Below are 22,608 nucleotides of genomic sequence, written 5' to 3'. Positions count from 1 at the left end.
CGGAACAGGATGACAATTCCATGGTAACCCTTGATTATCCACATAAATGCTGGGGCAACGACAATCTTTGGTGCCTGACAATATATCTTCACACAGTCTGAAGATGACTTTTTCATAGAGTCAAAACCGGTCACTCACTGCAATAAAAAAATATTTTATCAAGATTGTGATCAAGACTGTTTTAACTTTTTCCTCAGCAAAGCCACCAAACAGTATAATTTTGGATTTCGAACCTAGTTGGATCATTCCATTTTTTGTGTGCAAATGGAATCATCGACTTGGCTGGATACTTGAAAACATATCCTAAGTCACATTATTATTGCTCTAAAGTAGCTATCACATACATCTACATCTACATTCATATTCCGCAAGCCACCCAATGGTGTGTGGCGGAGGGCACTTTACATGCCACTGTCATTACCTCCCTTTTCTGTTCCAGTCGCATATGGTTCGCGGGAAGAACGACTGTCTGAAAGCCTCCGTGCACACTCGAATCTCTCTAATTTTACATTCGTGATCTCCACGGGAGGTATAAGTAGGGGGAAGCAGTATATTCGATACCTCATCCAGAAACGCACCCTCTTGAAACCTGGCGAGCAAGCTACACCGCGATGCAGAGCGCCTCTCTTGCAGAGTATGCCACTTGAGTTTGCTAAACATCTCCGTAACGCTATCACGGTTACCAAATAACCCTGTGACGAAACGCGCCGCTCTTCTTTGGACCTTCTCTATCTCCTCCATCAACCCAATCTGGTACGGATCCCACACTGATGAGCATTCAGTTGAAATGAATAAAATGGATCAACCTGCTTCATCACAGACAAATCATCAGCCCCTCAGCTACAAGGTGGTAGTAATGTCATCTTGGACATGAAAATGTATCCACAGAACAAATCTTTAATTTTGAACATAAGGAGTGATTAAGAATACTACGAGGTGCTATCCAAAATTTTCAGGACTGGTGATGCCAACTGTTGAAAACCTTTCCTTTGGACTAATGGTCACCATTACCCTCAAAGTAGTTCCCATCTGCACATACACACTGATCCCAACACTTCTGCCACTGGTCAAACATTTTCTGGAAGTCCTGTTCTTTGAGGGTGTTTATCATCGCCAGCGATGCTTCTTTAACCCTCTCTAGTGTTGAACTAATGGCCTTCCAACTTGAGTTTCAGTTTTGGGAACAGTGCGAAGTCACAAGGTGCCACATCTGGCAAGTATGTCGGGTGGGGTACAGCTGCCAAGTTGTTTTTTGCCAAAGAGATCCTGGTGAGCAAGGATGTGTGACAGGGCACATTGTCATGATGCAGCAGCCAGTTCCCTTGATGCCAAGGTTCGGGCCATTGTCACCGCACATTTTCATGGAGCCATCGCAAAACGTCACAGTAGTATGCGGAATTCACTGTTTGGTTGGGTGGGACGAATTCTTTGTGCACAATTCCCCTGGTATCAAAGAAAATTATGAACATGCTCTTCACTTTGCTCTTCATCCGTCTCGCGTTTTTGGGTCTTGGAGAGCCCGGGCTCTTCCACTTGGACGATTGTTGCTTTGTCTATGGGTCAAAACCATAAATGCAGCTCTTTTCGCTGGTGATAACCCGTTCCATGAAGGTTGGATCATCAGATGCGGTCGACGAATTTGATACACACGCACTGATCTGTTCATGGAGCCATTGTAAAATCGCCATACACCGAACACACAGTATGACAGGAATCACTGTGGACACGCAACATGTCCTACCAACTGAATGCCACTCCGCACACTGACTCATCAGATATGCAGCTCTGGGCCACCTTGCTGTGCAAAGATCTACTACTACTACTTTCCAGATGGCAGCACCAGTCCTGAAAAATTTTGGAACTACTCGTGGTAGTATTGAACCTTTTACTACAGCATCATCAAATGATTTTTTTTAACTCTTCTCTTTCTCTCTGCATTACATGTGAAGTGAAGGTTCTCTAAATTTCTTATGCTTCTAATGTCTGTAATTCTGAATATTCTCCATTTGTGTATGTAAACAGCAGAACATACGTTCTGGTTGTACACTGGTATTTGTAGTAGAAGTGCTTTCAATACTAAGTGTTGTGCTTGACTGAAGACCCTGCATTCGGATTTGGAGTTGAATGTGGTTTCGACACAACACTACTTTGAGGTGCCAGGTATGTCAGTATATCTATCTCACTGGGGCTCCAATTACAATGTAAAACCCATCACCTAGACAAACAGAAACCAGAACACAAGCAGCACAGTATTCCCGAAGTTCGTATATTCAGGAAACCAGTGCATTCCAACACAGCAAAAAATTCAGCCGCATATCAGGCATCCATTAATGTTTTCAGGATACAGTGATCAGGGCATAGTGAAATGACAAAGGATTCAACTGAGTCATCAAATTCAATAGTTGGGATTACTTGATGTTTTTGGCAAATGTGTACTTTTAATTGCCTGGCACAGCCCAGCAGTGGTTCACGAACAACAAAGAGAAGCTCAATATGTAGGACAAATTCCAGCCAAACTGAAGACACCATTTGGTGATGACTAACAGAAACTCTACTTAACAGAAGAACAACTGAAGAACAGAGCCCATCATGGAAAAGGATGCAGTGTTATCCACAGAAGGTTTTAGCCCTATTTCAGATTGTGAGGCCAAACATGACAGACACTGATAAAATATCACACTTGAGGAGAAGAGCGGAGAAGAGATGTACCAAGCTCTTCTGGCCAAGACTCTCACAACAACCAAGGAAATCATGAAGAGCTACCAGCGCATGGAAGAAATACAACAGAAAAGTGTTGGGTGAAAGAAGTCACAAGCAGTCAGACTGTGGAAGATCAGTGCTCCAGGCTAATGAAGCTATTTCAACAAACTTGCTTAACAGAGACTGCTCTAAGCAGTAGTTTGCCATTGAAGAAACTGTTATCGTGTCTTCATCAACAAGACATGCTCCAGTTGACATCCGAGAAGCAATGTTACACTGCGAAGCTTTCATCAAATGAAAGCTACTCAGGTTCACAAAAGAAATATACATACCAGAGGTGACCATCAGCATTGTTAAGTGGTCAAGGAGAGTTTTGGTTCACTAACTCTAACAAGCACACATGACTGGTCCTAAAGGTATGCGAGAACAAAACCTGTCCGGAAAATGCAGTTTAGTGTCATCAATAAAAAATCATTCTTCGGCACCATTAAGCCAACACTGGGGAAGGAGCTACTATGGAACTGCCAACAGGATCTCACCTAGCCAAGGAACAATAACAGTGATCAAGAACCATTCTGCATCAATTTTTGGATGCTTTTAGGATGCAGGAGGTTAGGATGAATAAACAATTCCCATACATATTTAGTAGTTGGGAAGCATTGTCAGTTTTGCTACTGTTCTATGTTCTGAAATATTCAATCTCTGTGTAAATAACAGCATGTTCCATCCAGAAGTTCAATTCTGATCTGACAGTAGGCTGATGTCCATAATAAACATGCTTTTTGAATCTGATTTAGGGTTTGGACTTGATCGCAGTTTTGGTATGACAGCATTATACCATAAAAAAGTAAAGAACAGGCTTTTCAAATTAATTATAAAATATCACCAGCCTGGAGGAGGAAGGAACAGCTATATGGAAATTTACTAGCTGTACTATGCATGCAGAAGTTCAGCAGGCAACAATAAGTCAGTGGCTTATTATCATGAAAAGACTTCCAGTATAAGCATTCTTTATATAACAAACCTCTCCATATAAAACTGTGACTTTGGCTGCCATATGACAATAAAATTGGAGAATTATAGAAAAAGATGATCCCAACTTCCTTAACAAGTAATTTCAGTGCTATAAAGAATCTGAATGACTCTCATGATGCCAATTCTTAATTTATTTCATTTTACATTATGTTATGGCTTCTGGCCCTAAAAGACTTTATTCGAGCTGAAAATAGCCATGGACATCAGTAAATTATACCCAAAGGCTAAACTGGTAAATGTAATCAGACATTCAATAATTACCTTTGTTGGTGAATAATGCAACCAGTCACAAAGACTTTTAAATGCCTCATTTCAAAGCCATGACCAGTTTTAATTGGAAATCACATCTGCAAAGCTCACACAAACATTAAGAATATTATGAAATGTGGCACTGTTACTTATTTACACCATGTGTGTTGTTTGCAGTGCAACTGCTTATACATCACCCTGGAAAGCAGTAAGAACCATAATAAAACAAATTGCCATCCACTGGAACATACTGTATGAGCAGACGAAGTGCTGCTGACCAAAACATCAATGTAAATGGAAATATTAGCCATCTGAAGATGAGCATGGTAGCACAAAACTAATTATGCCAATGAAATAAAACATTTTAAAAATATTTGTGGCCGGTTACTTTATTCACCAACTATCATTAATGGCTGTGGAGTTCACACGACCCACCATGGATACAATGAAATTACCATCTGATCAAACGAACTTCCTGAAGGGCACTTTGCAGGTATATATCCATATAAGGAGTAGACATTCAGCATCATCTGCATCACTACTCTGCAATTCACAATTACATGCCTACCAGGGGCTCATCAAACTACCTTCACACTATTACAGTACAGCTCCACTCTCAAAAAGTGTGCAGAAAAAACAAACACTTAAATCTTCCTGTGCGAGCTCCAATTTCCCTTATTTTATTACAATGATCATTTCTCCCTATGTAGATGGGTGACAACAAAATATTTTGACACTCAGAGCAGAAAATTTGTGACTGGACTTGCATGACAAGATCCTGCCTGCCTCTGCTTCAATGGCTGCCACCCCAATTCAACTATCATATCCATGGCACCCTCTTCCCTGTTTCATAACAATATACAATGAGCAGCCCGTCTCTGAACTTTTTCTATGTCCCCCTTATCTGATGTGACTCTCACACTATATAGTAATACTCTAGAAAAGAATGGTCAAGCATAGAGAAAGAAGTCTCTTTAATACACCTGTCACACCTTCTAAGTGTTCTGCCAATAAAATGTAGTCTTTGGCCCATTCCAATTTAAGTTATTCATAATTGTAATCCCTAAGAATTTAGTTGAATTCAAGGCCTTTAGATATGTGCGATTTATCGTGTAACCGAAATTTAGCAGATTCCTTTTAGTACTTATATGGCTAACTTAACACTTTTCATTACTGAGAGTCAGTTGCCACCTTTCACACCACACAGATATCTTGTATAAATGATTTTGCCACTGGTTTTGAACATTAGAGGCTTTATGTGACAGTAAATGACAGTATCATCTGCAAACAATCTAAGAGGGCTGCTCAGACTATCTCCTAGATCATTTATGTAGATCAGGAACAGCAGAGGGCCTAAACACTTCCTTGAGGAACACCAGATATCAATTTTATTTTACTCAATGACTTTGTCAGTTACTACAAACTGTGGCCTTTCTGACACAAAATTATGAATCCAGTTGCACAACTGAAAATTTAGTAGTATGGAATCAATCTGAAATCCCCTGTTGATGACACTCATTACTTCAAGTAAATAAAGAGTAGTTGTGTTTGGCAAGAATGATATTTTCTGAATCTGCACTGGATATCTGTCAATAAATCATTATCTTTGAGGTAATTCATAAGGTTCAAACACAGTATGTGTTCCAAAATCCTACTGCACACAGATATTAGTGATTCAGTGGATTACTCCTATTTCCTTTCTATGGTACTGGTGTGATCTGTGCAACTTTCCAGCCTAGCAATTGGGCAAGCTTTCAGAGCCAGTGGCTCCTCCTTCCGGCAGAAGGGTTGAAGGGGAAGGAAGAGCCGTTTGTACATATTGATAGGTATTGAACTATTGTTTCAGCATGTTATGAAAAGACAGTGACTGGTGTACTTTCTGGACTGGAGGGCTTGCCTTCATTAAATGATTTAGCCTGCTGCGCTACACCGATGATATCTACTTCCAAGTTGCTCATGTTAGCAGTTGTTCTTGATCCGAATTTTGGAATATTGCATCGCCTTCTTTAGTGAAGGAATTTTGGAAAACCTTGTTTAGTAACTCTGCTTAGTGACACTGTCATCAGTGACATTACCATTGCTATCCTACAGTGATGGTATTGATTACGTGTTGGCACTGGTGTACTCTCCATACTACCAGAACCCCGTCAGATTTTCTGCCAGTGTCTGAGAAAGTGTTTCATTATGGAAACTGTTAAAAGCAACTCACATTGAAGTTCATGCTAAGTTTCAAGCTTCAGTAAAACTTCATCAATCTTGGGATTTTTCATTCTTTAAAATTTCATTGCTTCTGCAACAGTGTTCTGACCTGTTTTGTGTGCCATAAGAGACCATTAGCACCTCTTATTAATGTATTCCATATATCTCTCTCAATTGTCATTAATACTATTTCTTTGAATTTAAACCACAACTGGTCTATGCTTACACAGATCTGAAGGCGTAGAGACATCTCTTAGAAGGGCCTTTCTTTTCTTTTTTTAGTAGATCTGTTTTGTGTAATTTTTGGTGGATTTGGATATTATGGTATTCAGTTTTGCTACAACCGCCTTGTGGTCACTAATCCCTATATCCGTCATGATGCTCCCATATGCTCGGGATCATTCGTTGCTAAGAGGTCAAGCATGTTTTTGCAACCATTTACACTTCAAGTGGGCCCCTCAACTAATTGTATAAAATGATTTTCTGAGAAAGCATTCATTATGATTTTGGATAACATTTTATGCCTACCATGGACTTAAAACATGTATTTTTGTCAACATATCGAGGATAGACTGAAGTCACCACCAACTATAATTGAATTAGTGGGGTACCTGTTTGTGATGAGACTCAAATTTTCTTTGAACTGTTCAGTGTTCAGCAACTGTATCGTATCAGTGGGGGGAGGGGGAGGGTAAAAGGAACCAACTAATAATTTATTCTGGTTACGAAGTATAACCTCTACTCATACTAACTCATAGGAACCATCTACTTCAGTTTTACTACATTTAAGTAAACTAATTCCAACAGCAATAAACACTCCCACTACCAACTGTATAGAATGTGTGCTTTCTGAACACTGTAAGGCCTTTTGTAAAAAATTCAGATGAAATTATCTCTGGCTCTAGCCACCTTACAGCACCTATGACAATTTGAGCTTCAGTGCTTTCTTTTAACACTTGGAACTCTGGTTCTTCCCCAAGACAGTTACACAGTCACAACAATTTACAACTACAACACTGATTGTTGTTAGGTCTACCCTTGCTCTGTGTTAGCCTTGCACCCTTCTGTAGTTTCCCTAGACCATCAAACCTTAAAAAAACTGTGAAGTCCCCAGAATACAAGCCCACTTCAGTGAAGTAATGCACATTGGAATTCAAATTGAGGCATCAAATCTGCTGCTACCATCTGTCCCCTATCAAATGACATTATTTAGCTAGAATTAACCCCTTCCTCCTTTCCTTTCATTTTATGCTTCTGTTTAGTTTCTACTTTCCCTGCCTATATTCCTAAGACAAGTTGCTTGGCTCTTTTGGCTGACTTACTGAATGGGTAGTAAAATAATTGTGCTCTATATTTTTCTTCACTGAAAGCTGTTACAAAGGGCAATTGCCAAAAAAGGATGTACAATGGTTAAAACACAGAACTCATAGTTGGGAGGCAAATGTGAATGGGGGCAGCAGGGGGAGCAAGAAGAGGAAGAGGAGGAGGATTAAATCCCTATCAGGACGCTCTAATGGTTTCCCTTAATCAGTTAAGGTGAATAGTAGGTTGGTTACTTTGAAACTGACAAATCCAACTTTCTGCACTTTAGTTGTCCACTCAGAGTGAGTTGTAATTCTAGTAATCTCTATGTCCACAACGTGTATTACACCTACATTTATACTCTCGTTTTTAACAAAATAATTTAATTGGATAGATAACAAATCTACTCCCCTAGCTGCAGCAGAACACACATATAAAAAAAAGGTTGAAATTGGGCAAGCTTTCAAAGCCAGTGGCTCCTTCTTCAGGCAGAAGGGTTGATGGGGAAGGAAAGGGGGTGAAGTAAAAGGACTGGAGAGGTCTAGGAAAAAGGGTAGATTTCAGGAAACTCATCTTGAACTACTGGTCAGAGAAGACTTAATGCACGGGATGAGAAGGAAAGACTGATTGTCGGGGACTGCATAGATGGAATTTGAAGACCTGAGAGCTTATAGGTGGAAGACAGTGTAATATGAATACAGAGATTACTGCCATGAGTTAATAAGAGTGAAAAGCTATGTGCATTATATGTAACAGAGATGGGAGGGGCAGTTAAAAACAGATGGGTAAGACAATGAAAGATGTAGAAAATGAAAACAGAGTGAAGAAAAGAGTAGTTACTATGAGGAAATGCTGAGACGTAGGCCAGGCAGATGGCAAGAACCAAGCACACGTAGTAGCACTAGTTACCACTTGCAGAGTTGTGAGAAACTGGGGTCTGGGGAACGAATCCAAATGGCGTGTATGGTGAACATGGAGCCAAGGCTACGAATGTCATGTTGTAGAGCATGCTCTGCAACAGCATATTGCATGTTGCCAGTGTACACCCCCTGCCTTTACCTAGTCACCCCAATTGATAATTTGGTGGTAGTCATGCCAATGTAAAAGGCTGAACAGTGTTTACAAAACAGCTGGTACATGTCGTGTCATTTCACAGGTGGATCTCCCTTTGATACTATACATTTTGCCAGTTACATGACTGTTATAGGTGGTGGTAGGGCAAGACTTGCAGCAGGGATGGTTACAGGGGTAGGAGCCATAAGGCAGGGAGATGGGTGCAGGAAGCACATAGAGTCTGACAAGAATATTATGGTGATTAGGAGGGCAATGAAAAGCTATTCTTGGGGTAGTGTGGCAAAATCTCACTAGGGCACGATTTTAGGAAGTCATGGCCATGTTGAAGTAGCTGACTAATACATTCCAGACCAGGATAATACTGAGTGACTAGTGGTGTGCTCTGAAGCTGGTTTTTGGAGGGATCAACAGCACCAGGATTGGCTGTGATGGCCCAGGAAATCTGCTTTTGAAGTAACCTGGTGGGGTAAGTATGCACAGTGAAGGCTGAGTTGAAACGGTATTCTAATACTGTAAAGGGTCTGCAACCAAACAAATACGTTTGTCTCAAATGCCAAGGCAACTGTCAAAATGCAAGTACTGTTGTTTGTTGGTAGGTTTAATGTGGACAGAAGTGTGTAGCTGGCCTTTAGTGAGGATGAGATCAACATCGAGGAAAGTGGCATGGGATTCAAAATAGGACCATGTGAAACTTAATTGGGAGAAGGTATTCAGAGATGACAGGAATTTTAAAAGGTTGGCCTCACCATGGGTCATCAATGTACCTAAACCGAACCAGGGGCTGAAGACATATGGATCCCAAGGAAGACCCTCCAAGCGACCCATGAAAAAGTTGGCATAGGAAGGAATCATCCTGGCTCCCATGGTCATACCCCTGATATAAGGGTATGTCTGCCCCTTAAGGTGAAGTTTTTGGTAAGAATTGCCCCACCAACCTCATTCAAACGCAGATTTCCCAGACCATCACATCCAATCCTGGTACTGCTGATCCCTCCAAAAAACAACTTTGGAGCACACCACTAGTCACTCAGTATTAACCTGGTCTGGAATGTATTAATCAGCTAATTCGAGATGGCCATGACTTCCTAAAATCGTGCCCTGAAATGAGAACCCCTGTAATTACCCCACTGCAAGACCTGCCATATGCACCCTCCTACCACTACCTATAGCAGCCCTGTAGCTGGCAAAACATATACTATCAAAGGAAGAGCCACCTGTGAAACATGTCACGTACCAACTGATGTGTAAACACTGTTCAGCCTTTTACATTGGCATGACTACTGTCAAATTATCAATTAGGGTGAATAGGTAAAGGCAGAGGATGTATACTGGCAACATGCAATATTCCGTTGCAGAACATGCTCCACAACATGACATTCGTGACCTCGGCGCCAGGTTCACCACACACGCCATCTGGATTCTTCCCCCAGTCACCAGTTTCTCACAACTCTGCAGATGGAACTAGCGCTACAACATGTGCTTGGTTCTTGCCACCCACCTGGTCTTAACTTATGTTATTTCTTGCATCTCAGCATTCACAGTAACTACTCTTTCCTTCACTTCGTTTTCATTATCTACATCTTTCATTATCTGACACATTTAATTTTAACCAGTACCTCACACCTCTGTTACATATCATGCACATAGCTTTTCACTCTTATTAACTCCTGCATGATGTTGAAGCAGTAATCTCAGGTCTTCAAATCCCATCTGATGCAGTCCCCAATATTCAGTCTTTCCTTCTTGTCCCGTGCAGTAAGCCTCCCCTGACTCGCCATTCTGGGTGACTTTCCCAAAATCTACCCCTTTTTTCCTAGGCCTCTCCAGTCCTCTTTCTTCACCCCTCTTCCTTCCCCTTCAACCCTTCTGCCAGAAGCAGCCACTGGCTCCAAAAGCTTGCCTAATTACAACCTTTGTGTTCTCCCGCTACATGGTGAATAGAATCCTTATCTATCCAATTAAATTCTGCTAAATATGCTATGCAAGACACAGGATGGTATATGATGGAGGATAACTCATACCACTACTAAATATTCCCTTTTCTGCTCCACTCAGAACTGGATTCTGCAAATAATTTGCAAGCTCTGCTTGCACCACATACGCAGGGCCAGCAGTCTTCACCACTTCCACCAGCCACTCGTATGAATGGACAATGGTCTCACAACCCAAGAGACAGGCGTCTTGTTGCAGACAGGAGACACAATTTGCAAATGACTGCATCCTGCACCCTCTATAGCCACATGCAAGACCTCCTCTACATCTTGGTTGAGGCCCCTGTCATATGTATCAAGCAAACACTGGTGTTCTTTCCAGCACTAGATGCTATTTTCCTAAGGGACTTCATAACACACCTAATACTGGAGCTCCTGATAACTAGTAAATCCCTTGCCCCAATGAGCCTGCTCAGACCCTGCTGAAGGAGTGGCCACTTGCCCATTCACAGGGTGAATAGGCAAGGCTAGGCGGCCAGTCCCCAAGTTGACAATCTGCCTCAAGCAACACGAACTTTACTAGTCCTTCCTAAGACTATAAATCCCTACTCCCTCTCTCCATTTGTCTCTCTTGTCCAAGGTTTACTTCGAATGCTCTTCAAGTAAAAAATTTTGGCCTTTTACATGTCCACTTATACACATAAAGGATACTGATGAGTAGGTGTTCTACTATCTTTTTTAAGGAAAACCACATTTGATGACAAACATTTCTTTTTTAATTGCAATCACAAGAGTTTTAAGTTTCCCAGGAAGTTTTCATGGATTTCAGACTTAGCATCTCATTTGTGAGCTCAGTACTGTTTGCATGGATCCTGACCAAAAGCTGTGGCTACACTGTACAGTTATAGCACCTGATATGAATTTTCTGTATCTGTGTTGCTATTGTCTTTAGCCCACTAGAGTGTAAGAAATGTATTCTTCTGCACACAACAGTTTTTAATAAAGTAAGTAATTACCTAAAAGCATACCTGAATTTAAACCTTGGGTCAAGGTACTCTTTGATTTAAGTTATTGGCAGGTGTCTAAAAACTATAAACAACATGATGTCACGATATACTTACTTGAGAAAGATATATTTTGTGCAGTTTCCACTGTTTGTCCAATGCATTCACGGTCACATCACTCCCCTTTCCCTCAGTGAACAAGGTCTTGTGAATGTATTTTGGGGTACACATCAGCTTTTTCCTGGAAATGTAAAAGATGTTACCGTTAATTCAAATGATAGTCACGGCTGCTATAGTTGGTAATGAAAGTCGGAGCAGCTCTCGACGGGTCATGGAGCAGGAGACAAAAAAGAAAACTTTTCATGATGTAATAAATGGGAGTACTCTCACAGTTATCAGGAACTACACTTCCTCTTTTGTTTTACCTCAGTGTCTTTGAACTAACAACAAAAATGCACATTTTGGTTCCTTAAACGTCCTAGTGCTCTACCTGGCAGTCAACTTTATTAAAACTTGAGTGTTTTTATAAAAAATGGCTTACATTAAAAGCCAGTTACAAGAGTCTCATGACTGAATTAGTGACACTGTGAAGCAAGACTTTATCACATGGTGAGTAGGTTGCAATCATAAGCAAATGTCATTAATGGAATGTAACTAATATGTATGAAATGTGGCATTCCATTCCTCTTTCTATGTCAAACTAAAATAAAAACTCTTGGTTCCAACAATTACCTGTATTACCTTCAGTAGGACAACTAATTGTTTTAATTGCTTCTGTTATGGCCTTTTAGTAATGAGTAAACAGAATGTGATTGGTTGACCCACATCTTTGTGACATCACACTGCCATAAATTATGTCAATGTTGGCAATTGGGGGACACTAGCAGTACCACCACTTCCTTTGGAATATAAACTCAGCAAACTTCTCTATAGTCCCTCGACATCATGAGCCCTCTTCCGTGGATGACTAAGATTATAGCCATTGTTCCAGTTAATATTGCTACTGCAAATTCTAATTTCTACAGTCTCTTTGACAACAGGTCTCAGTAAGTTGATGCATGAGACAAGATGTCTACTTCATTTAACAAAACTTTTTGAGCTAGATTTTTCCAGAGCTTGATTTTTAACATGCTATTTGTATTCTTTTAAGGGGTCGGAAACTATATGGATTGACTGGTATAAGTGATCTTCCACTGAAAAAGTATTTTATAAATTATATGGATCCAGATGCCAAGACTGTCATTAATTTGACACAGCATCTTTTCACTTTCTTGGATGATGGGAAAATAGGTTATATACTGTATCTCCAGTGTCACGTAAAAAATCAGACACAATGGATAGAAACATCTTGCACATTATAAGAGCATATCTTTCAAATATACCTTCTGACAGACATACAATTCAGGTTGTATATACTGTTGTTGCAGACCATTTTGGACAAACAACTCAACTGCAAGACAGTATAAAAGACTAGGATAGCATAGCGGCTCAATTTAAATAAACTAAAATTGGTAATCTTATAACAGCAGAAAAATGAGATCATGTTTATAAAGAAGGCAGTGTAGAAAATAGCCGGGAAACCTTCTGTGATATATTAAGGATGTCATATAAATGTAGCTTGTACAAAAGTATGCAGAACCATTAGCGGCAAACCAAACAAGAAATGGATCATCATAGAAGTTAAAAAAACAAGAAGTGACCTGAAAGCTTACAGGAACAAGAAGAAAGCACACCATAGAATGACAACAGAAGTATAAGTTAGTCATCAAAAACTAAAAGTACAAACTTCCTCTAACACCTGTAAAACATTTTGGACCTATATAAAGGAGAACAGAAAAGATACAAATACAACATTGATGAGGGGGTGGAAAGAACTGACAGATCCACAATAAGTGTGTAATAGTTTCAATCAACAACTTTTAAAACAAAACATAGCAGTAATAAAAAGCATAGAAAGCAGCAAAGAGGTTACTGAAGAGTATATACCTATTCCTTACAGATTAATTGGAAGTTTCAAAAACAATTAGAGCACTGACACATAAAAATACAAAGGGTCTGGATGGCATATCAGCAAATATGGGAAAATGCTGTGCTAAATATCAAAGTAGTTTTTCCAAAAAGCATAAAAATTAGGAAGGTAGTGCCACTAATTAAAGTCACTGATAAAGGATAGCCATAAGGTACTGTCAGTGTTTGAAGCAGGTGTAAAGGAGATACAGGAAATTATAGAGCCGTAACTATAACAACTATTCTATCTAAAATAGTACAAACAGTGATCAAAGATAGAATGGTAAACTTCATATAGAAGCAACATATCTTCCTTGAAGCACAAGATGGGTCCACAAAGGAAAGACCTACAAAAAATGCAGTGGAAAAGTTCGTAACATGCACAGTTGAGGTGCTGGATGATATGAAGACAGTATCTCTGTGTACTTAGAAGTTTCCAACTCTTCTGACTGTGTCACAGACTCCTTTTAGAGAAACTGCACTGCTATGGCAATTAGATGAAAAGCTGCAGATATTATAGAAACCTTCACTGAAAACAGAGTGCACTACAATAAAACATAAAGCCAGAAACACAGAGAAAAATGTTTACTTCGATTTTCTGGAAGTGAAATACAAAGCAGCACAGGGTTAAGTAATAAGACTTCTACTCTTTATTTTGTATATAAATGAGAAACTAGTTATGTACGCCAACAACGCAGTTTTACTAGTGTGTAGTGAGTCAGGTACTTTCAAGCAAATAATCTATTCCAAAATATATAGGCCCTACATACAAAATTTCAAACAAACAGAAATTACAGTTTAAGATGATTTTATACTGAGCAGTGCAGACAAAGACCTATAAGAAGTGGGTTTTGGGAATGAGGCTATACTAATATGGAGAGGAGCAACAGATACATACATATAATCAGAGAACTTTAGTACTTGAAAAGAAAACCACAGATTCATAGCAAAACTAACACCATGGGAATCATGCACAATCAATTTACAGATTCTGAAAAACAAACTGTACCAATTATGCGCATATATGAGACATTACTTCTTTTAACCGTAAATGGTACAAATGCCTGTAAATACTTCTTTTAATGGTAAATGGAACACCACCTCTAAACAGAGGTTTTCTTGACAACACAAGAGCTAGAGAAACTTATCATATCTGCAGCAGAGGGCTGAAAGTAACAGATAGGAACCCCGGAAATGCAGGAAGCTTGATTTATAACTGACTGCCAATTGGCATAAATGGACTGCACACTTCCAAACGAAAACTGAAAGAACATCTTATCTGTGGATGTTGGTATAAAGCAAAGGCAAATCCTAAGAGAGAAGATAAATTCAAAGTTGGAAACAGTGCAAAACACTTCTTCGTCAAGTGGAAACCAACTTCCTGAAGATAGAGAAAAGAAAAGTCCGGCATACTGCCGAAAATACAGAAGAAGTGGAAAATTGTGTTTCTAATTCTGTGTATTAGTGCAAATCCAGTTTAAAAATGTTTTTTAGTTTATATAAATATAAAAATAAAAGAGGATGTCATCATCAGGAGAACTAGAACTGCCATCCTAGGGATCAGAGCAGAATCTTATGTCCCTTAATCGGGGAGGTAGGTTAGAAAATTTGAAAAAGGAAATAGATAAGTTGAAGTTAGATATACTGGTAATTAATTAAGTTTGGTTCAGGAGAAATAGGACTTCTGATGAGGTGAATACAGGGTTAAAAATACAAATTCAAATAGAGGTAATTTATTATATATTTATAAGACAGAGATTTCAGAACCAGATTTTAAACTTTAAGATGCTTCTAGGAGCCTGTGGACTCTGACCATAGTTTATTGGTTATGACCTGCCGAATAATACTGAAGAAATTGCAAAAAAGGTTGGAAATTTAGGGTATGGGGCCTGGATAAATTGAAGGAGCCTGAGGTTGTGTATGAGCTGAATGGTATAAAGAGGGTCTGTACAAGAGAGGCGAACTTGCACACAACATTGTAGAAATTGAATAGAACTTAGTTGAAGATAAGATGGGAAAGATGATACTGGGAGCAGAATTTGACACACCAGTAAAAGCCCTAAGTTAAAACAAGGCCTCAGGAGCAGATGGCATTCTATCAGACCTACTGATAGCCTTGGGAGAGCCAGCCATGACAAAACTCTCCTCTCTGGTGTGCAAGATGTAGGAGACAGGCGAAATACCCTCAGACTTCAAGAACAATATAATAATTCCAATTCAAAAGATAGCATATGCTGACAGGTGTTAATAATATTCATCTATCTGCTTAATAAGTCATGGCTGTGAAGTACTGAGACAAATTCTTTGCAGAACAACAGAAAAACTGGTAGAATCTGACCTTGAGGCAGATCAGTTTGGATTTAAGAGAAATGTAGGAACACATGAAGCAATACTAATGACATGACTAAAATTAGCAGATAGGTTAAAGAAATGTAAACATATAGCATTTATAGACTTAGAGAAAGCTTTAGACATTGCTGACTGTAATACTCTCTCTGAAATTCTGAAGGCAGCAGGGGTAATATATAGGAAGCAAAAGGCTATTTACAATTTGTACAGAAACCAGATGGCTGTTGTAAGAGTTGAGGGGCATGAAAGGGAAGAATTGGCTGAGAAGGGAGGGAGACAGGACTGTAGCCTATTGCTAATATTCAATCTGTACCTTGCAGAAGCAATAAACAAAATAAAAGAAACATTAGGAGCAGAAATTAGAGTTCAGGGAGAGGAAATAAAATCTCTGAGGTTTGCCAATGAAATTGTAATTCTCTCAGAGACAATAATGGACTTGGAAGAGCAGTTGACTGGAATGGACTGTGTCTTGAAAGGAGGATATAAGATTAACATCAACATCAGCAAAACAAGACTAACAGAAGGTTGGCGAATTAAATCTGATGATGCTGATAGAATCAGATTAAGAAATGAGACACAAAGTAGAAGAGTTTTGTTACTTGGGAAGCAAAATAACTCATTATGGCCAAAGTAGAGAGGATATAAAATGTAGAATGGCAATGGCAAGAAAAGCATTTCTGAAGAAAAATAATTGTTAAGATCAAATGCAGATTTAAGTGTTAGGAAGTCTTTTATGAAAGTATTTCCATGGAGTATATGTATGGAAGTGGAGCATGGATAACAAACAACTTAGGCAAGAAGAGAATAGGAGCTCTTGAAATGTGGTGCTAGAGAAGAATGCTGCCGATTGGATGGGTAGATCTTGTAATTAATGTGGAGGTACTGAATAGAATTGGGGAGTCCATAGCTCGGGGTCTAGTGCTCGCATTACTGCCTCTGGATCATGGGTCCCCAGGTTCGATTTCTGGCTGGGTCCGAGATTTTCTTCACCTGGGGACTGGGTCTTTATGTTGTCCTCATCACTTCATCATCCCCTAGAACTTAGAACTACTTAAACTTAACTAACCTAAGGACATCACACACATCCATGCCCAAGGCAGGATTCGAACCTGCGACCGTAGCAGTCGCAAGGTTCCGGACTGCGCGCCTAGAACCGCGAGACCACCGCGGCCGGCCACTTCATCATCATTCGAGAAAGTAACAAGACTGGACTGTGCAAAGATTATGAATCTGTATGGGCACTGATAACTGTACCATAGTTTCAGACGCGTTTTCATCTTATAGGGGGTTGGGTGTGCGGGAGTACAATGATTTAGTAGTTAATCATAGTGTTAAGAGTTTAAAAATTATGAGACCGGGGCCTGTATGAATACCATAGAGGGGTTTTGGAGGGCCGTTAAGTAAGTTATTGGGAGGGGGATGAGGTGCTCTTCTAAACTTCAGTCTCATTTAGGTGAGTACTGTTGGCGGAAGTGTGTCCCTGAGGGCTATGGTATTTTTAGGGTTTTTTAAGGGCAGTTTGTACAACATATAGGCCAAAGGTTGTTGGTTAGGGAGGTGTCATGTGGGGAGGAGGGGGGATGTGTGGCTGCAGCAGAGGGGGGGGGGGGGGGATGTTAGTTGTTGTGAAGGTTTTTTTGGAGGTATGTGGTGGTGGTTGTTTTATGATTTTGTTGTGGAGGATATTATTTGTAGCAGTTTTTGTTGATTTGTAGTGTGCGATTGAGATTTTTTTGGTTTTTATTTGTTTATGGGTCTTTGATTTTGAGGGGAGGGCACAGTGGGTTGTAGTGTTTCTTTGTTGGTGTGTGTGTTTTTGTTTATATATATCTGTGTGTGTGTGTGTGTGTGTGTGTGTGTGTGTGTGTGTGTGTGTGTGTGTGAGAGAGAGAGAGAGAGAGAGAGAGAGAGAGAGAGAGAGAGAGAGAGAGAGAGAGAGAGAGAGAGAGAGAGAGATATATATATATTGTCGTGTCCCACCTAGAGTGAGTTGTTTAGTTGTTGTTATTGGTGGTTTGGCATCGTGAGTTGCTGTTGACCTATATAGATCAAGGGAAGTGTTTGATTCCAACGTGTGGTTGTAGCTACGGGTGGTTTGGTATCGCGAGTTGCTGCTGACCAATATAGGTCAAGATTCCAGTTTGGTTTCTCTTGGTGGTGGTTTTTTTTGTGGATGGCAATAATTGTGGTGAATGTTTTGGGGTTTTATAATGTGGTATCAACAGTTGCTGTTGGGCTTATCCTCTGGAATCAGTCACTTCCCTTGACCTATTGTTACTTAATTTTTTGCATCAAACATAAATTTGTAAGCAATTTTGGTTTATTCCATCTATCACTGTGAAATGTAATCTATCTACAAAAATAAACTAAACTAAATAAACATTCAATGAAACTGGGATAGTGGTTCCAGTCTGACAAACTTCGCAATATTCCAACAGTCTATTCTCAAAAATATTGGGTAGGTGGCATTTTTCGGCATTATGTTGCAAATTTAATCAAGAAACTGCACCCTGTTCATAACGAAAGTCGGAGCACAAGATACATTGTGGATTTCTTCTCTTACATTTAAATTGGCCGCCTTTCTGAAAGGGACAGTGCTAATATACACAGAAACATTACAGAATATAGAGAAATCTTGTTAACTCAGTTGCAGCCGATTTAAAGTTTAAACATAGTTAAAGTTACCGTCTAATGTTGAAAAGTCTGCTATCACACTCATAAAACTGTTGAATCACCTCCAAGTACGTTCCTAACCATTAAGTTTTCTAAATTCATCATTAATATAACTGCTCTGTTACTTTGTATTGTCTCATAACATCCCCCAGGTAACGCACTGCTGCGAGCATTTACCGGAAAACTACACAATAATTTTCGACGTCGTGGCCGTAATTTTGTCATAAAATAAAGAAAGATATACATTCAGGAAATTGGGCGGGGGGGGGGGGGGGGAGGGGGTATGTGTAAGTTATGACAGTTGCCATTACCGATTGGCTTCTGGTTCCAGATGCAAAAAGAAAAATCACGGAAAAATTAAGATACATATAGAAGTATTTACAGCTCATACAACGGTATTATACTGGTAAGAAGGAAGTTGAATTTTAATTAAATGGGAAGAATTACGAAATAAACTCCGTCGCATATACGATTCGAGCTGAAAGAGTCATTGAAACTTACTTTTTGGGCGCCCGCATTCGGTCGTTCAATTCAGGTTCGGGTTCTTCGCTTCGTTTTCTTTTCTTCCCAACAAGCTGCCGTACATTATCTGCTAAAATGTCGGGGCGGCAATTGTCTCTCAACAATTTTGCAAACGTTGAGCCCATGTCTGTTTCGGAAATAAATAGTGCGCCCTCACGGTAATATAGCTGTTCACTTTCAATGCGTGACGATGTCGTGATGTCATTAACAAATAATTAATTCCATTATAAAAATTATTTCAAGCGATGCTACCATCTCACTGTGCGTAACTTTCAACGGCCGCGACGCTCTTTGCTGACGCCTCTACATCAATGTAAACTTTCTCTTGCTATTTATAAACATGAGCAAATAAAAGTTTGCAAAGATAATCCGCAACACGCCCACAACTCTAAGGACTTGAAATGAAAGATGATCCACTGTGATATGTCAAAGTTAACTCTGTGGTCAATGTGGAGTTACATCGAGAGCTAACAGACAGACGTGTAGTAATTTGATGTACACGTACGCCTAGTAATTTTTGTTGTTTTGTAGAAATATTAACAATTTGTTTCCTGATTTTACGACAGCTAATGTTCACAGGAGGAACATTACAGCAGCACGTGCAAATATGTACAAAATAATGGTCTAGGACTACGAGGCGAACTTTTTCTTATCAAAAGACTGATTATAAATGAGGGTGAAGGAGTTTCCATAAATATGAAGAGTACGCAAGTTGTACAATACCCCCCCAGATGAGCAGAGCAATCGTATGTTCGTAAACTATGAAGTAACATAATGAAATGAGGGTTTTTCATCTAAGGCAGATAAATAGCACGCTGGATGAACCACAAGGAAAGAAAAAATAAGAATAAAAATGACTGTGGTGCATCGGGTTTTCAAACTTAACTTTACGAATGTTTCGGAAATGGAAAGTTTACCGCCAGTCTATATTACAGTTTTGACTTGTGGCAGGGAGACGTGGACATCTAACACAAAACCATTCAAAGTTGATGGGTGAATCAGCGAGCAATGAGGATAGACGACTTTAGTTTTAACATATTGTCGAGAACGAGGTCATCAGAGACAGAGCACAAGCTCAGATTAGGAAAGAAGGGGGAGGAAAATCGTCCGTGTCCTTTCAATGAACCATCATGGCATTTGCTTTGACCGAGTTAGGAAAATAACGGGAACAGAAATTTTTGTATTCGGACAGGGATTTGAACCGTCGTCCCACTGAACTCGAGTCCAGTATACTGACTACTGCGCCATCTAGCTAGCTCATGAACAATTAGAGATGTACAGGCTACACAAAATGACTAGGGGAAACAGGAAAACAAACAAATAGATAAGGAACAAACTGAAACGGAAGACGTAATTGGAAAATGATATGGCGGAGAGGGTATTAAGCTACGCGAGTGGATGATACACAGGCCAAGGAACGTCATTGGGTTATTCAAAGGCGAAAAAAGCCAACATTATGGTCTGTGGTTAAGAGTATAGTACAATACACCATTAAAACATAGATACTTGCTTGTATCTTGTGATTGTGCTTGCTTGTAGCTTGAGGTCATAATGCACAGATAGATCTGGAAGTGTCATTCATACAGCATTAGATGCAATATAACTTGTGATAAGTGACAAATTGAGCTGAGTATTCTTGCGCTGTTTTGTAGCTTGAGGTTGTTGCCAACTACAATCGACAAAAGTTTACTGGATAGTCGTTCACCCATTCCGTGATAGGATGTGAACTTTTTAAGTGCAAGCTAACACAGAACTACTGATTAGGTCAAGTTGATGTGACAAAGCAATTTACAGGTAACAAGTTGTATTTTCGTTGGCTATAGTATAGCTATAGATAGTCCATCTATTTATTTATCCAGATATCCTCTCACTATTTTTATTTGTCTGTTTCAGAAGCCTGTCTTAAGAGTAAACAGTGTATACATATTTAATGGAAAAACTTCAAAATATCATCAAATAAAAATAGACAACATTTATCCAAAATGGTCGTTTGTGATGATGCATACTTAGTGCCCACTATGATGAAGTCCACGATCGTTGGTTCTGGGGATGAGCAGGGAGATGCTGTGGGTGTGTAGCAACACGGTCCTACAATAAGGCTGTGAGCTCGTGGGCACTCAAGGTGCAAGTTCCATGAAGTGGGACCTTCCAGAGTGGCTGACAGATGGACGGTGGCAGTGATCCAGGCAAAGGCAAAGCAGGGCCTTCTGTAGCCTCTGTAGGCGTCCAGCGACTGTGATTCCGGCGAAGGCATGAGGAGGTGCTCTCTGATAAGTAGCAGCAGTGGCATGCATTGTGATTAAAGCAAAGGCTAAAGGGCAGCTGGCAGTAGGTCTGCAGCTGAACTGGCTATTGAGGAGCTGAGCAGCGACCTAAGTACCCATCAGTGGAAGAATACAGTTGCAGTTTTACGTGGACAAATATTCGTACAGATGAGAATAGGTGCCTGCCACTGCAGCACTGTGTACCACAGCCTGCACGTCATATATTGGCACTGCTTGTGTCCCCAGATGCAGGATACTAGGTGGTAAATAGCTCAGCAACTCTTTTGTTGACAAACGACCTCCCAAGGCAAAACAGGGGCCGTATATGGCTCGTGAAGCATAACAGTGAGTATAGTGGCCAAATAGGCAGGGGCCCAGCTCTGTGTGTACTTCACTCCTGCCCTCTTAATGGAGAGTTCACAACCATCTCAGAGAAACATAGCACCCAGGGGAGAAAGTCCTGAGCACCCACCAGAACTGACTGGAACAAAATAACATGACAGTCAGTAAATTAATACATAAAATTGATCCCAACGAAAGAAATACAACATGTCCATGCAGCAGAAGGCAACTAGCCACTGTAGGTGGCAAGAAGGCATGGTGTGTGCAGGATTGGTGGTGAAGTGTCAAAGAAGGCACAATCCAGCCTCAGAAGAATAAATGACGGGATCTCAGGCACCAGTGGGGACGGCTGACATGACACTGGGACGGCCAGGGAGGAGGTAGCAATGGTGGTGACTGCCAGAAATGGCATGAAGAGGTCCGACTGTAATACGGGCTGGTGATGACTGTGGAGGAGGCTGCACGGATGGCCAGAGAGGCAGCTGTGACTTCGGTGACAGAAGTGGCAATGGCCGGGAACAGCATCAAGAGGGCTAGCTGCAACAGGGCCAACAATGACTGAAGGGCTGGCGCAAGAGAGCAGATAGTAGGTAGGCTGTGACTGCTGACGATGGCCAGACAGATGCCTGTGTGGCCGACGAAGAATGAGATGGAGTCCAGTGATGTCTTGGGCAGGGTTTGGATCAATGCCAGAGGGATGTCTGGCGTTGAATTCTGTGAACAAGAGTGGAGTGCCACGTGGCAGGACAACATGTTAAACAAGCTTGATGGCAGGAGGCTCAGCTTTCCACACATAAAATTGCTGCATACCACCTGCTAATGCTGCAAAAGAAAAACTGGAGAATGTGAATGAGTCGAATGGTGCTCTGCACCAGATCCTGAATTGCCCAACACCTGACTGGAAGGGAGAAAAACTAGAGAATGTGAGGAAGCCGAATGATGCTCTGCAGTAGGTCC

General features: G+C 40.4%; 1 protein-coding gene across 1 annotated transcript in view; it reads right to left on the bottom strand.

Annotated features, from left to right (window-relative positions):
* The window catches only part of LOC126272611 (protein germ cell-less), a 120,713-nt gene extending 101,240 nt beyond the window's left edge, over positions 1-19,473 (bottom strand). The window contains exons 1-2 of the mRNA XM_049975559.1: positions 19,025-19,473; positions 11,612-11,735 (exon numbers count right to left, since the gene is read on the bottom strand). Coding sequence (XP_049831516.1) covers positions 11,612-11,735; positions 19,025-19,170 — 270 coding nt within the window. The 5' untranslated portion in view covers positions 19,171-19,473. The remainder of the gene's footprint in view (positions 1-11,611; positions 11,736-19,024) is intronic.
* Between the last annotated feature and the right edge of the window lie 3,135 nt (positions 19,474-22,608).

This window comes from Schistocerca gregaria, chromosome 1, assembly GCF_023897955.1.
Source record: "Schistocerca gregaria isolate iqSchGreg1 chromosome 1, iqSchGreg1.2, whole genome shotgun sequence".
Taxonomy (NCBI): Eukaryota; Metazoa; Arthropoda; class Insecta; order Orthoptera; family Acrididae; genus Schistocerca; species Schistocerca gregaria.
This window is presented reverse-complemented; position numbering and strand designations above follow the sequence as displayed.